At 38.5% G+C, this 12717-nt stretch overlaps 1 protein-coding gene and 1 long non-coding RNA gene across 8 annotated transcripts in view; one reads left to right on the top strand and one right to left on the bottom strand.

Annotated features, from left to right (window-relative positions):
• The window catches only part of palld (palladin, cytoskeletal associated protein), a 69032-nt gene that overhangs the window by 19640 nt on the left and 36675 nt on the right, over positions 1-12717 (bottom strand). For 6 of the 7 annotated variants that reach the window (XM_026159976.2, XM_080297874.1, XM_080297876.1 and 3 more), the window contains one exon: positions 12613-12648. The exons of the other annotated variant lie outside the window; for it this stretch is intronic. In XM_026159976.2, the coding sequence (XP_026015761.2) occupies positions 12613-12648 (36 nt within the window). The remainder of the gene's footprint in view (positions 1-12612; positions 12649-12717) is intronic. 7 annotated transcript variants of the gene reach the window in all.
• LOC145424509 (uncharacterized) lies at positions 2942-5580 on the top strand. The gene is made up of 2 exons (XR_013905595.1): positions 2942-5218; positions 5446-5580. It is a non-coding gene; the product is annotated as an uncharacterized LOC145424509 (long non-coding RNA).

Raw genomic sequence — 12717 nt, 5'->3', positions numbered from 1 at the left:
GTTCAGCACTGACCGCAGAGCTGATTTACTGTCATGGATAAGAATGAGAGAGACACCCATATCCAGTGTCTTTTGTTTGTCATTTTGTGTTTTAGATTTATAATGTTTCTTGAATGACTGAAGACTTGAGAGAGACAGGATGACTGAGAAGAGGTATAGATCTATGGAATTAATCATCTAAAGAAATCTCTCAAATTCAGGTGACACGAATGAGATTCATCCATCGTAAGGTACATTTTAAACTAGGCCACGTCTGGAAATAAAATCCACATTCTCTTTATGGCAGCAGAAACATTATCTATCTATGTCAAATGAGCAGGAGAGATATAATAGTTTCATGTAACGCACGCACACTGTTGTGGACCTTTGGAATCATTTAAACAGTGGACGCACTCCAAGTGTCACTGTGTATGTAAACACACCCATCACAACCACATAGATCTGGTTTCATTCACTGAAAGTATTCAGTGTAAAAAACAAAAACCTCTAATTTTTGTGGAATGAGTAATTTAAAAAAAAAGAAAAAGGAATTGATCATTTCTATTTTTGTGAGTAGTCTATTTTTAGAGGCCGGTTGAGTCATGGTGTGTTGGTGGGAGGAAAGTAGGAGGCCGGTGATCCGGTCCAGTGTAGTGTTTTTGTGTCTGTTTCAAGTGTGCGTGCAATGATTGGGGAAAGGTCAGGCAGTTTTGTAAACTGTGTTATCTACAGCAGTCATTCAGTGTATATGTAAGATACTTTTATTGTGAAAGGAAGGGGGAAGAAAAGACGTCATTTTTACAAATTCAGTTTTTTGGTAAGATTCACACTTCAATAGGGTGAAACTTTCCCAGTAACCCTCATCACACCCACAAACATGAAGACTGAATGTATGGTATTCTTAAATAAACCGCAAAATAGTTCAAACTAATCGAAAATAATCTGCTTAAAAAGAGTTTACAAGGAAATGTTAAAATATTTTTGTTAGCAGAGCTTTAGTTTTTAAATTAATTGAATCTATTTAATTTCAGTATTCCAGTTTACAGTGTGTTCTACTGTAGGTACAGATAGAAATGAGCACGGCCACAGTTCGTCTAACAAAAGGGATTTTTTTCTATAATTTTTAAGAGTTTTGCATATATTTTGTTCAGCAAGGCAGTTTTCACACAATAAAGCTGCTTTGAAAATCTTCTGAAACCCTTCACATCAGAGAGCTTTTAGATACAATGTATCAGTGTCACCTCAGCACTACGAAACCTGTTATTTCTAATGGCTTTTAGCAAAGTATCACCCAATCACTGTGTGAGGCTCTCGTGCACTGTGACCAGTAGCAACAAAGCAGTCCTAGCTGGGTGAGTAGGTACAAAATTCCAGTGCAGTGGCCAGCACAACATAAATTTTGGACCTTTTGCTCAACCTAGCAGTGCATAGTGTGTTTGCTTGTCTTCAGCATTCCTTCTGCTTGTCTATAAGTGAACAACACAGTGATGTAAACACCGTTGTATTTTTCCCAAAGCCATTTTCGTGGTTTTGGGTAAAATAAAATGAGATAATGAATCCCACATCTTTGGTTGGCATGGTTACCACTTTGTCTGTACAACATGTGTGGTATATACTTGCTACTTAAATACATCACTTACTTCTGCATTCTTACCTTAAATTTACACATTTCCTTATTTTTTGTTAGTGAACAGAGCATGAGAATGTCTAAAGCCTGTGTTAAACTAGCGGTCCCCAACCCCTGGGCCTCGGACCGGTACTGGTCCTTCAGTTGTTTGGTACTGGGCTGCGAGATTTGAGGCTAGGTGTGAAATTTATGGTTTTCAGGGTTTTTAATCGTTATTTTTTTATTGTTTATATCGTTAACTCGATTTCCCTGGGTCTTTTCCCGTGTGTTATGAATAAATTGTTTTTGGTACAGGTACTGGTTTTAATTTGTTGTATTTATCCGCAACACCTTACAGGTCGGTCCGTGAAAATATCGGACATAAACTGGTCCGTGGTGCAAAAAAGGTTGGGGACCGCTGTGTTAAACACAGACCTTAGCTTATTCAAAAACACCCGCTGACTTTGAGGTAAAGAAACTGAAAAAACAAACTCTCTTATTCATACAGCACCTTACTTGGAGAGGGTCTCCTTGTCCCTTCGAGGTACGAGTCATTCCCTGCGACTCAACTCATTGACACTTAGAAGCGAGTCAGAGTGGGCCTCGTCTGCTCTCAGTGTCGTTTTCTTGGTGACAGCAGTGTACACATTATCACACCCTCTAATTAACATCCACAAGTGGAAGTTGTGTGGTAGTCTAATTGAGAGTGTGTTTAAAGAGAGATACCGTGTATGCCACACATGAAGCCGCACTCACCACTTGCACCACCACCCGTAGTCAGGATCTAATCACAGGTTGATTGACCTCATCCGGAAACAATTCTTCTCTCCGAGTGTATGTATGTTGGGTAATGTGTATTTATCTGTTTGTTTCTCAGTGTTTAACGTACCAGGCTGCTCTTTCCTGGGAAACACACTCTGCTTTCTATGAGGGGGATCACTGAAGCCGCTTAGTTTCCATGCTGTCAACTCCCAAGCATACAGCCTGGGCTCTTGCTCTCCTCATCCCTCCATGTGTCCTTTCATCACTCCCTCCCCGTCTGCTCACCCCTCTCTCTCTGTCTTCCAGCTCCCTCTCTGTGTTATGAAGGTCAGCTCCCACAAGTCTCTTCCTTATTTGGAAAGTTTCTCCATTCCATGCAGGTCACTTTAGCGCAGCCGACCAATCCAGTGGTTTGTTAGTCTAGTGTCTCAGCCAATCCTGTGTCTCCCATGTCCTTTTAAGGGCTGCCCATCTCTCACTCTGGAGGCCCAATGTGAAATTATCTGCTTTCCTGCTCCCTTGTGTCTCTGGTGACTTCATTTCAGCTTTTATTCTGTTGCTCAAACCTCGTCCTGTCCCCGATGAGAACTAACTTTCTGTGTCTGTCTTTTTCCAGTTGCATGTAATCAAAAACCTCTGTGGCCAGCAGTCTCTAAAATAAAGGTATACATTAGAGCAGTGGTTCCCAGTTTTTTTCTGACATACAGAAGTCCTCAAAAGCCTCTTGATCACCATCACCTCTCAAGCTCAAATGTGGTTGTTTCAACTCATTTTAAACTCAACTCTGGAGCAATTGTAGCTTACTCTTACCTATTAGATTTGGCTTACTGTTAATCAGTTACAACAATTCACATCCTATTTAGACTATTAATCCACTACTTTTTGTTACTACTTTATTTAATAGCTACTAATTACGTTTATGTTTATCTACCTGTGACACTGGCTGGATGCTTTGTTAGGTATATCTGTTCAGTTGCTCAATAATGCTACTATCTACTTGGGTTATCACATGGCAGCAACTCAACAACAGTGCATTTACTGTAGGATTGTTGACACGGTCGTGATGACCTGTGGAAGATTCGGGATTTGAAAAAAAGAATATATCGTGTCAGTAGCAGTTATCTGGGCAAAAATACCTTGTGTATGTAAGAGATCAGAGGAGATCTGTTTCAAGCTGATAAGAAGGCAACAGCAGCTTAAATAACCACTCATTAAAAGGTCTGCAGGCAGCTAACAACAGGTAACTGAGGCTAACTTTCACACAAACTCAGCAAAATTGGATGACAGAACAGAAAAATGTGTACAATATTTTCTTGGAATATTTTCTCGGTACACTATGGATTGCAAAGCTCTAATCACCTCAGATGAGGTAGAAAACAGATTCACTTTTGGCAAATCATTTTTTAACAACTCTTTATCTAGGATGTTTAGCTAACATTTTGTTGTGTTTATTTAAACTTTTAGCTAACAGTTTTAGCAGTTAGCCATACTTTTAGCCACTTTCCAGTTTTTAATATGAATTTTATCTTTTTAAAATCTAGTATGTTTAGTTAACAGGTATTTGTTCTACTGTGCTTTTAGATATGTTAACATTTCTAGCCACGCTAGAATTTTAGCTCAATATTTCAACTTGTTTATTCAATTCAGTTTTATTTATATAGCTCCAAATCACAACAACAGTCACCTCAAGGCACTTTATGTTGTAAGGTAGACCCTACAATAATATATACAGAGAAAAAACCCAACAATCATATGAACCCTCATGAGCAAGCAATTTGGTGACAGTGGGAAGGAAAAACTCCCTTTTAACAGTAAGAAACCTCGGCAGAACCAGACTCAGGGAGGGGCGTGGCCAATTACTGCGATCGGTTGGGGTGAGAGAAGGAAGACAGTTTATTCATGTTTAGATGTTGTACGCCATTCCTGCACATTACTTATTCAAGATGTTAAGTTAGCAATTTAATTGGTTTATCACAAATTTTGGCTAATGATTTCTGACTTTAGTTTATAATTTAGCTAGTTTTTTCTAGCTAAAGTTACAAAATGATTTCATTAGCTAAGAGTGTCTAAATTTACATAATTATAAAATGTAAATTAGTTGATGCACTCGGTAAACTATTTTATTAATTTTATTTACTTTTGCCCATTATATTTATGTATTAATTATTAATTTTCCTTTCTATTTTCTACTGCGTGCCTGTTAATTTTGCAGGTCCACACAATCTTACAGTAAATTAAATTGTAACTTTTGATTTTCTTCAGTTTAGCTGAACTAATTTTGACACATACCCACTGACCACTGCAGAAGTACCCCAGCTTGTGAGTTACTGCTTTTTATCTGGTCAGTGCTTTAGATGTTTGATGACGAAGAACCACAAGCAAAGATGTCAGTGTGCAGCTAGTACCATATGTGGTTCTTTAACATAAATGTTTCCACCACTTTCCATAAACCACAAGCAACACCTCGACAAGAAAGTGATTGTTAATACTTCATTAGAGAGTTCATGACTTGCACCTCGTAAACACAAACACACTGCTGAGAGGAAGCTCTGAGTCACAGCACAGATATGCGACATATCCTGGCAGCCCTAGCTCCTTGCTCAGCAATGCAGCACGGACAGAATGTGAATCCTGGTTTAAAGTGAGAAGAGTGAGGTTTTTAAAATGAACAAATGCATAAAGAGTCAATGACGACCTGTTGTGACACAAGTTTATTCTGTGTGTGTTTCTGAGTCAGTTTAGTGAGAGACTAATGAGGACTACTGAAGAGACGTTTGTTTGTGTCTTTGGTTTATACCCTGTTTCCCTGGCAACAACCTCACTGGGGTTATAGCGGTTTGGCGCAACTACGGAAGTCATTTAATCTCAGAGGTATGATAATTATTTCAGTGGACATTGACCTTCGTATACTTTTTAGTCTATCGGCAAGAAATACGGGCTGCATTAAAGTATATTAGTCCATTCTAATTTTATAACTATAGAATTCTATAGTAAAATTCTATTACTGCAGTATGTAAGCATGTCCTGTAAGCGCTCTGTTGATAACATGTATGTAATGTCTGCATTTTGAGGTGTCTTTTTTTGTTTGTTTGTTTCAGAAGGATAATGAACGAAACTGAGTACCTAAAGTTGTTCTATAGACGGTATAGAACAGATGGATGTAGCCACCATGACTGCTGTCTTGTACAAAGTAACCACCTACCAAAATAAATAAAAAAAATACTCAAACCAAAGTCCAAACTACTGTCTGTACCAAGCAGCAAGCCAAATAAATCCATTAAAAATGCTTGAAAAGTCATCAACACCACAAACATCTTTAAGTTGTATTATGAGACTGCAACTGGCTAAAGCCATACACAGTATAAAACACTGATGTAGCCTCCAGGTTTAAAAAATGAAGCTAACACACAAGTGCCTTAAACCTGCTTTTTTTAATGGCCACCGGGGGGCGAGACTTGTAATTGCAAAAAGAGTTTTGGTCCTATTGAGATGTGCACATTGTTTGAGAGTTGTCCGCCATTTTGAATGTGTTACAACCCAGTGTTGGTCAAGTTACTTGAAAAAAGTAATCAGTAACTAATTACTGATTACTTCCTCAAAAAGGTAATCCTGTTACTTTACTGATTACTTATTTTCAAAAGTAATTAATTACTTAGTTACTTAGTTACTTTTTAAAAACACGATTTACAACCTGAATAGGTGATAAAGTGATAGATCTTTCAGCCCTATTCCACTTTTTCTGCATAATCCATCATACAAAATGTAATTAAATGAAAAAGTCTCTTTTTAAAACTTGTTTTATTAGTTTTAATCTTTTAACTTTATGCATCAAGCAAAAATTTTATTATATGCAACATTCTCTGACTGGAAGAAAATAAAATATTTTTTGTGTTTACACTCACTCTTTCAAATAGATGCAAGTAAAACACAGCAGAAAATAAATAAAGTCAAAGACTCAGCGGTCCTGTTGCTCTATTTTCACCTGTAAAGCAGGAGTTGGGTAGGTGGGGGTTTGCCCTGGTGCAGGTGTGCTGCAGCGGTCAGTTCCGCGAGTTTCTCTGTGAATTTCCCATTACGTCGTTGCGCACTCGGTGCTTGCTCGGAAGTTTAGGGGTTTTTTTTCACTGTAAAAAGACGTTTTCTTCCCACGCACAACGGACGCTAATGTTTTTGTCACTTTTTATGGAATCAAACTCAAAATAAGGTCAGTACTTCCACGCTTTAAACGCTGCACGCTCATACTCTCTCCAGCACTCGATATATTATCCACTGTTAATCTGCACACAGCTGCTGCCACAAACGTCGCACTCGCTTACATCACTGTCACGAGACATTCTCGCAAAAAAAAAAAAAAAAAAAAAAAAAAAGAAAAAAAAGAAAATCACAGTTTTAGTAACGCAGCGTGCTTACGGGAAAGTAACGGTAATCTAATTACCGTTTTTGCAATAGTAATCCCTTACTTTACTTGTTACTTGAAAAAAGTAATCGGATTACAGTAAACGCGTTACTGCTCATCTCTGTTACGACCACCGGTTACTTGGAAAAAAATGTGTATTCCCTGATTGGCTGTCAGTGGTTCATGGCTCTTGCTGGGTGAAATTGATTCACAAAGAAGTTGCTGTACCAAAAACCTCCTAGTGATTGCTTTGGTTGCTAGCAGACTGCCACAGTTGCGTGTAGTTTTTCATGACTGCTTGTAAACACTCGCTAACTACCAGCTGGGCAATGGACTTGGGCTTTAGCAATCATTTTCCTAGTGAAGGCAATCAAACCTCCACTAACCACTTACAACCTGTTGGAGAATGGTAATTTTTCCTTCACAACCAGTGCCTGTAAGATGGCCATGGACGGATCTCTATGCCTGTGTGATTGGGGACTTATTGACTTGATCACATGTCCAAAATGTCCAAAACAAATCAGGGTCAGATGATCAGTGATCATGCGTTTGCAAAACCTCAATAGTAGTCTATGAGAAACTGGTTTCATTATGAGAAAGAAGGATTATCTAGGGTCTGCTTTGATAATCACATGGTTTCCTTGTTTGTTACATCCAACTATGACACACCAAGATGGCTTCAAAACAGGACTTCAGAAACCAACTGGTGATGTCATATCTTTCATACTGTCTATGCCTGAGGAAATGCTGCCACACTCCTAACTTTAAGCTTTACAAGTATTTATATATAACTAAAAAGTTCACCTCCTTTAGAATTTAAATGCATAGCGAAATATCCACAGAGGCTAAAACCTTTTACTGTATCAGCCTTGAAAACATGCTTCATAGTTAAGCATTTTGAACGTGCGAGTCTGTGAGGATTGCTTCAACTGGCCATTAGAGGAGTTGCAGTTTTTGGCACTCCTTTTCTTGCTACATTTTTAAACCCTGGAGGCTGGTGCTTAGTAAAACTAGTCACTAGAATTCCTGTTGAAGTATACTCAAGTGAACTGTACAGAACATTCTTGTTAGTCTTAAGGAGGTTTAATTAATGTTGCCTTCATTTTTCAGCTGTTTTTTCTTGTGATATTCATGGTGTTTGGGACCACCCACCCTTTGTCTGTGTGTGTGTGTCTGTGTTAGGGTTGAAAAGTATTTGACTGTAATTGGAATTTTAGAATAATGACATGATCTGATTAGAATTTTTCAGACTTCTGTTATCCAAAAATAAATCTTATTAATATAACCATGATAAGCAATGATCGTGTGTGTGTGTGTGTGTGTGTGTGTGCGTGCATGCGTTAGGTCATGCCTTTTTACAGCCTGTATTGATCTACTTTCTTCATAAGGGAAACTTTTTACATACTGTCATCTGTGTAATTCCATTCAAATTTTCCACTTCCTCCCCTTTCCAGATTGATTGACCCCTGCTTTCATTATCCAGGCCACTTCTGCTTGCACTTAAAATATCAGTTCAAGACTCTTTATAATCAGGTGCTGTCACTGCTTACTCCATGTACAGTAAGTCTTTGGTCTGTTTAAAATCAAATACACAACTTGTGTTCCTCTTTCTTTCGCCCTCAGGCTTTGCACTAGCCACACACGCACTGCACATTATACAGTCAACCATTCATTATTACAGCATTTCTTTAACAAACCCACAAAAAAAAAAAAAAAAAAAAAAAAAGCCCGAAGCCCGAACCATTCTGAAACCTCTGCACAAACATCACGATCACTGTTGTGAGAAAAGTCTAAATTGAGGTCCTGCTAAGTGCCTAAGCTTGCCTGTTTTTCATCATACTGAGTAAAAATGAACATAATGTAGAGCTGTATATAAAAAAACAAATCCACAGCAGTACAGAGAGTTCAGCTCGCACGTACATAAGAAGCAGTTTGTGGAATAAAATCCATGCAAGAGAACAATTTTGACTGTCAAAGCCAATGCCTGGTCTTATGAACAAGAGATTAAGCTGTGGAATGGGTTTGGGGATAATTGTTACCTCTGCTACTCATGCTTGTTGTAACGCCCACCTAAACATTATGCGGTACCAACCTATAATATAATGCTTTGCCCTTAGTATCGCGGTCAACATCGTGGTGGTCACACCTTTTTAATGTTGCACTCTAGTGTCTCTTTCTGTGTCTTGGAGTCTTTCTTGGAGTATTTCAGAGTATGTAAGTCGTCGTGTCATATGTAGATTGTTAAATAACTTGTACATCAAAAGTAGGTATCGAAACTGCAGCTTCCCTTTGTTACTTACCAGATCCCTTAAGACAGCAAAGTGAGGAGAGAGGATGACAACTCAGCCCCTCAGCAATTTACCGCTGTTTGGCTAGCATCAGTCTTTGAGAATCATACTATTGATTTTTGCCAAAGGTGTCTCCAGACCATACTACCATCAATGCCAAACACACATTTGCTTGTAACTACACTTGCATGGTCATAAGGTCACAAGTAAAAAAGATAATGTAAAGCTCTCAAGCATGTCTTTGATATAAAGAGATGTTTAGGACGTAAAGAAGTCTGAAAGTAAAGTCTTCCCTCTATCCACTGGGTCACAGAAAAACTAGCAAGCAAACAAAATCAGAAGGTTTAAGGGAAACATAACGATCAGCATGATTTGGTAGGGATAAGTAACATAAGTGTGCTTATTTTCAAGCATGTTTAATACTAACTTTGTATTTGGTTGCTCTTCTAGTTTTTGACTATTGATTAGATGTGAATAATATTTTATGGAAGAATAAGTATTCATAAATAAGTTAATGGGGAATATTCGGTCCATCCAGGACTGATTATAGTCAAACGAATGTGGGTATTTTCTTCAGTGGTAAAATATACAGTAGTATGGCTCTGTTTTGGGACCTCCCTGCCCTTTCATACCGAGTATTGACAAGGAACATTGAAGTTGGATTGCAAAATAGCTTGCAGATGAAGAGCAAGTTAAAGTAAAATAATCTGCACAATGTGATGTTTTTCGGGAGTAAGTCCAGAAGGTGTAAGTATAAATATAGAAGGCAAACAGCTGAGCCATCACCTGATGTGAGATAGCTGAAACCTGCTGGGACTGTGAGTGCAGCTTGACTTCATAGCCTTCATAAACTAATACAACCTCTGCAAAGATTTCATGTATCACGGTGTGACGATAACTTTTTCTTTTATGAGGTGTCTCAATAGACAAGCATGAACCTTTACCTGTAGGCGTATAAAGAAAACCAACCCTGGATACCAGCAACACTGACACGTCATCTGCTAATACATGTGCACGCATCTGGATTAGAGCACACAGATTTACAAGCTTAAGGTGTTACTCCGCCAGTCTGTCATGAAAGCACTTTACAGGTTGTCACGCGTTCACAGTTAAACCCTGCAGAACAGGTGAGACAATAACTCTTCCCATGATGGCCCTGTCCATATGTTTAGATGCAACAGATGTCTCACTGGCACGTAGTATTCCTCAACTGTTTAAGCTCTATATTTAAGGGCCTGCTATGGGAACTATGGTTTATTTCCCAGACAAGCACACACAATCAAATGAGCTCCAATGCCAAGAGAACTTTGGGTTGCCTTAAATAACAAATGTGCTTGAAGCAAAAGGTCACATTAACTAAACATTTTTACATTGTATGCTTAATCCTTAAAACAGTTTATAAAAAGACAAACAAAAAACTGTCCGTACATGTTTGTTGCTTGTTCTTTTATCCTGCTTGCAGTAGTCTGAAAATATCACATCCATCAATTCACTAAGTACTAAAGCACATAAATCAGCCATAATTCATGTCATTGTGTAGTAACGTTAGATGTAAAAAAGCTGAATTCCAGATGCAGTGAGATAGTGTTTCTAGCTTGCTATCCATCACTTCACTGCCTTGTGGTAAAGAACTTTGCTTTCCATTCAAACACGAACCTTGGTTCAGATCTACCCAGACAATCTGGGCCTCTCCCCTGAGAATTTCCTATAATTCTTAATGCTGATGTCTGGCATCAACACCGGACATCAAACCCAAATGCCTACCAACCCAGCTCGCTGTTCCTTCAGCAGAGAGAAACAGCAGGTCTGTTTTCACAGCTCGGGTCTCCTGCAATCCCGCCTGCCTGCCAAGTCACACAGCGACTTCCTACATCTCATCAGCCCAGTATTATTAAAGCAAAAGTCATCCCTTACACAGGCTTCCAGTATGTTGTTCCTGTGATTTAGAACGTTTTATTTTAGATTTATGAATATGCTCTTTTCATTTGAAATAAACTCTAGCGATTTGCGATTATCTAGCAGCTGTTCTCTGCTCGATAATAGCCAGTGCTGTGAAAACACTGCATTTTTGGGAGCTATTTGCATGCACGACTTTCAGTAGTAAAAGCTTAAATGCACATAACTCCAGAAAACTAATGACGTAGCATGAAAGCAAGTAAGTCTAGACACTTATCCTTTAAGCTAACTAAACTGCTCACTCTGATAATTAAAGTCAATCCACACTGATCCTCACTGCCTTTGTGTACATACAATAAAACAAAAGCTATTTCACGATAAAAACCTTATTTTAAATATACAAGACGTTAGTGTAAGAGTTTCCACACTGTGTCTGTCTGCTAACAGTGGTTTGTTGGAAAGTCTTATGTAAAAAAAACCTTCTGTAAAAAACAAACCCAAAAGTAATTAAAGCAGCAAAGTGGGATTACTTTTTAAAGTTGCTGCATTGCAGAATATTGCAGAGTATCTCAGACTACATGGACACTGAACAAACAGGACCTGATGAACTGAATGAAAAGCCCTGGGTGCTTTAAGCTGAGAGTGGTCAACCTCTGTTTATAGAGGCCATTTGAGGAAACGGTCTGGCAGAAAGATGACCTTTGGCTAATGGCATGGCTGCTGGTTTTACTGTGTAATTACAGATTTTAAAGGGGAGAGGGCAGGAGAGGGGTGGCTTACACTGCCTCACAGTTGGGAATTGATTGTTTCTAGTGGCGTACTTGTGATGTTATTGTGGAAAAACCCACAGAGAACCAACTTTGCTGATATGCTGCTAGTTGAAGAAATCCCACACATTTGTTAGAAATGTAACCCTCGTACACGAAGTTGCTGTACATTATGTTATACAAATTAGATTTGGAAGCTAAAGTCAGCATCATTGTCATTGGTATCTATAATATTAATCTCATATTCGTTTAGGAAAGAAATTTAAATGGAATGTAATGCCCGTTATAATCAAAACCTAAAATTCAATATGAATCATTTAACAGGATCTTCTGTTCCCATCAAGGTTTGAACCATTTTGGACAACAACCAGTTAGCTTACAACTAACTTGCTCTTGTCCCTGTAGCAGTGGTTGATGTTAGAATGATTTAGCCCTATGATTTTTGGCTTCTTTCTGGGTCTTTATGAGTCCAGTGGTGCTATTTTGGGGGCTTTTTTTTTTTTACCCTGGGATTAGTTTTGATGTGTGTTTAGGTTGGAGGGATAACACCAGATCTTATAACCCTTAGTGGGATGGTCTGTGAGGCTTCCATCAAAGGGTTGTAAGGCCCTTTAGCCTTTTGCAATTCAGTGGTAATATTTTGCTGATTGTTCGGACTTCTGTTTTTTCTTTGTTGATAATAAATGGTAAAGTTTTTTGAAACTACTCAACTCGTTTTGGTTTTATTGGATGTCTTTCTGTAGGTTTGTAACATCATTTCGTGGCTTTTCTGGGACTGTCTGACTTGCTGATGTGAAGTTTTAATGAGTTTGATTTCTTGTGTGTCTACTATCGCTTTGCCTCTTTCATAGTTAAATTTACAAGGTCTACAGAACATGTGGCACAGCTCTACAGCATCGTCCTCATAGTCATATTTACCTGTAATTTTCTGCCTCCTCCACTATACTCTCAGCTCTGGAAGCACAGAATTAACAAGTCATAACATTTACATGAACACCAGATAGGAGCAGGTATCAAATCCAG

The sequence above is a fragment of the Astatotilapia calliptera genome, chromosome 23 (assembly GCF_964374335.1).
Source record: "Astatotilapia calliptera chromosome 23, fAstCal68.1, whole genome shotgun sequence".
In the NCBI taxonomy this organism is placed as follows: Eukaryota; Metazoa; Chordata; class Actinopteri; order Cichliformes; family Cichlidae; genus Astatotilapia; species Astatotilapia calliptera.
The sequence above is the reverse complement of the archived record's forward strand: the minus strand, read 5'-3'. Positions and strand labels throughout refer to the sequence as shown.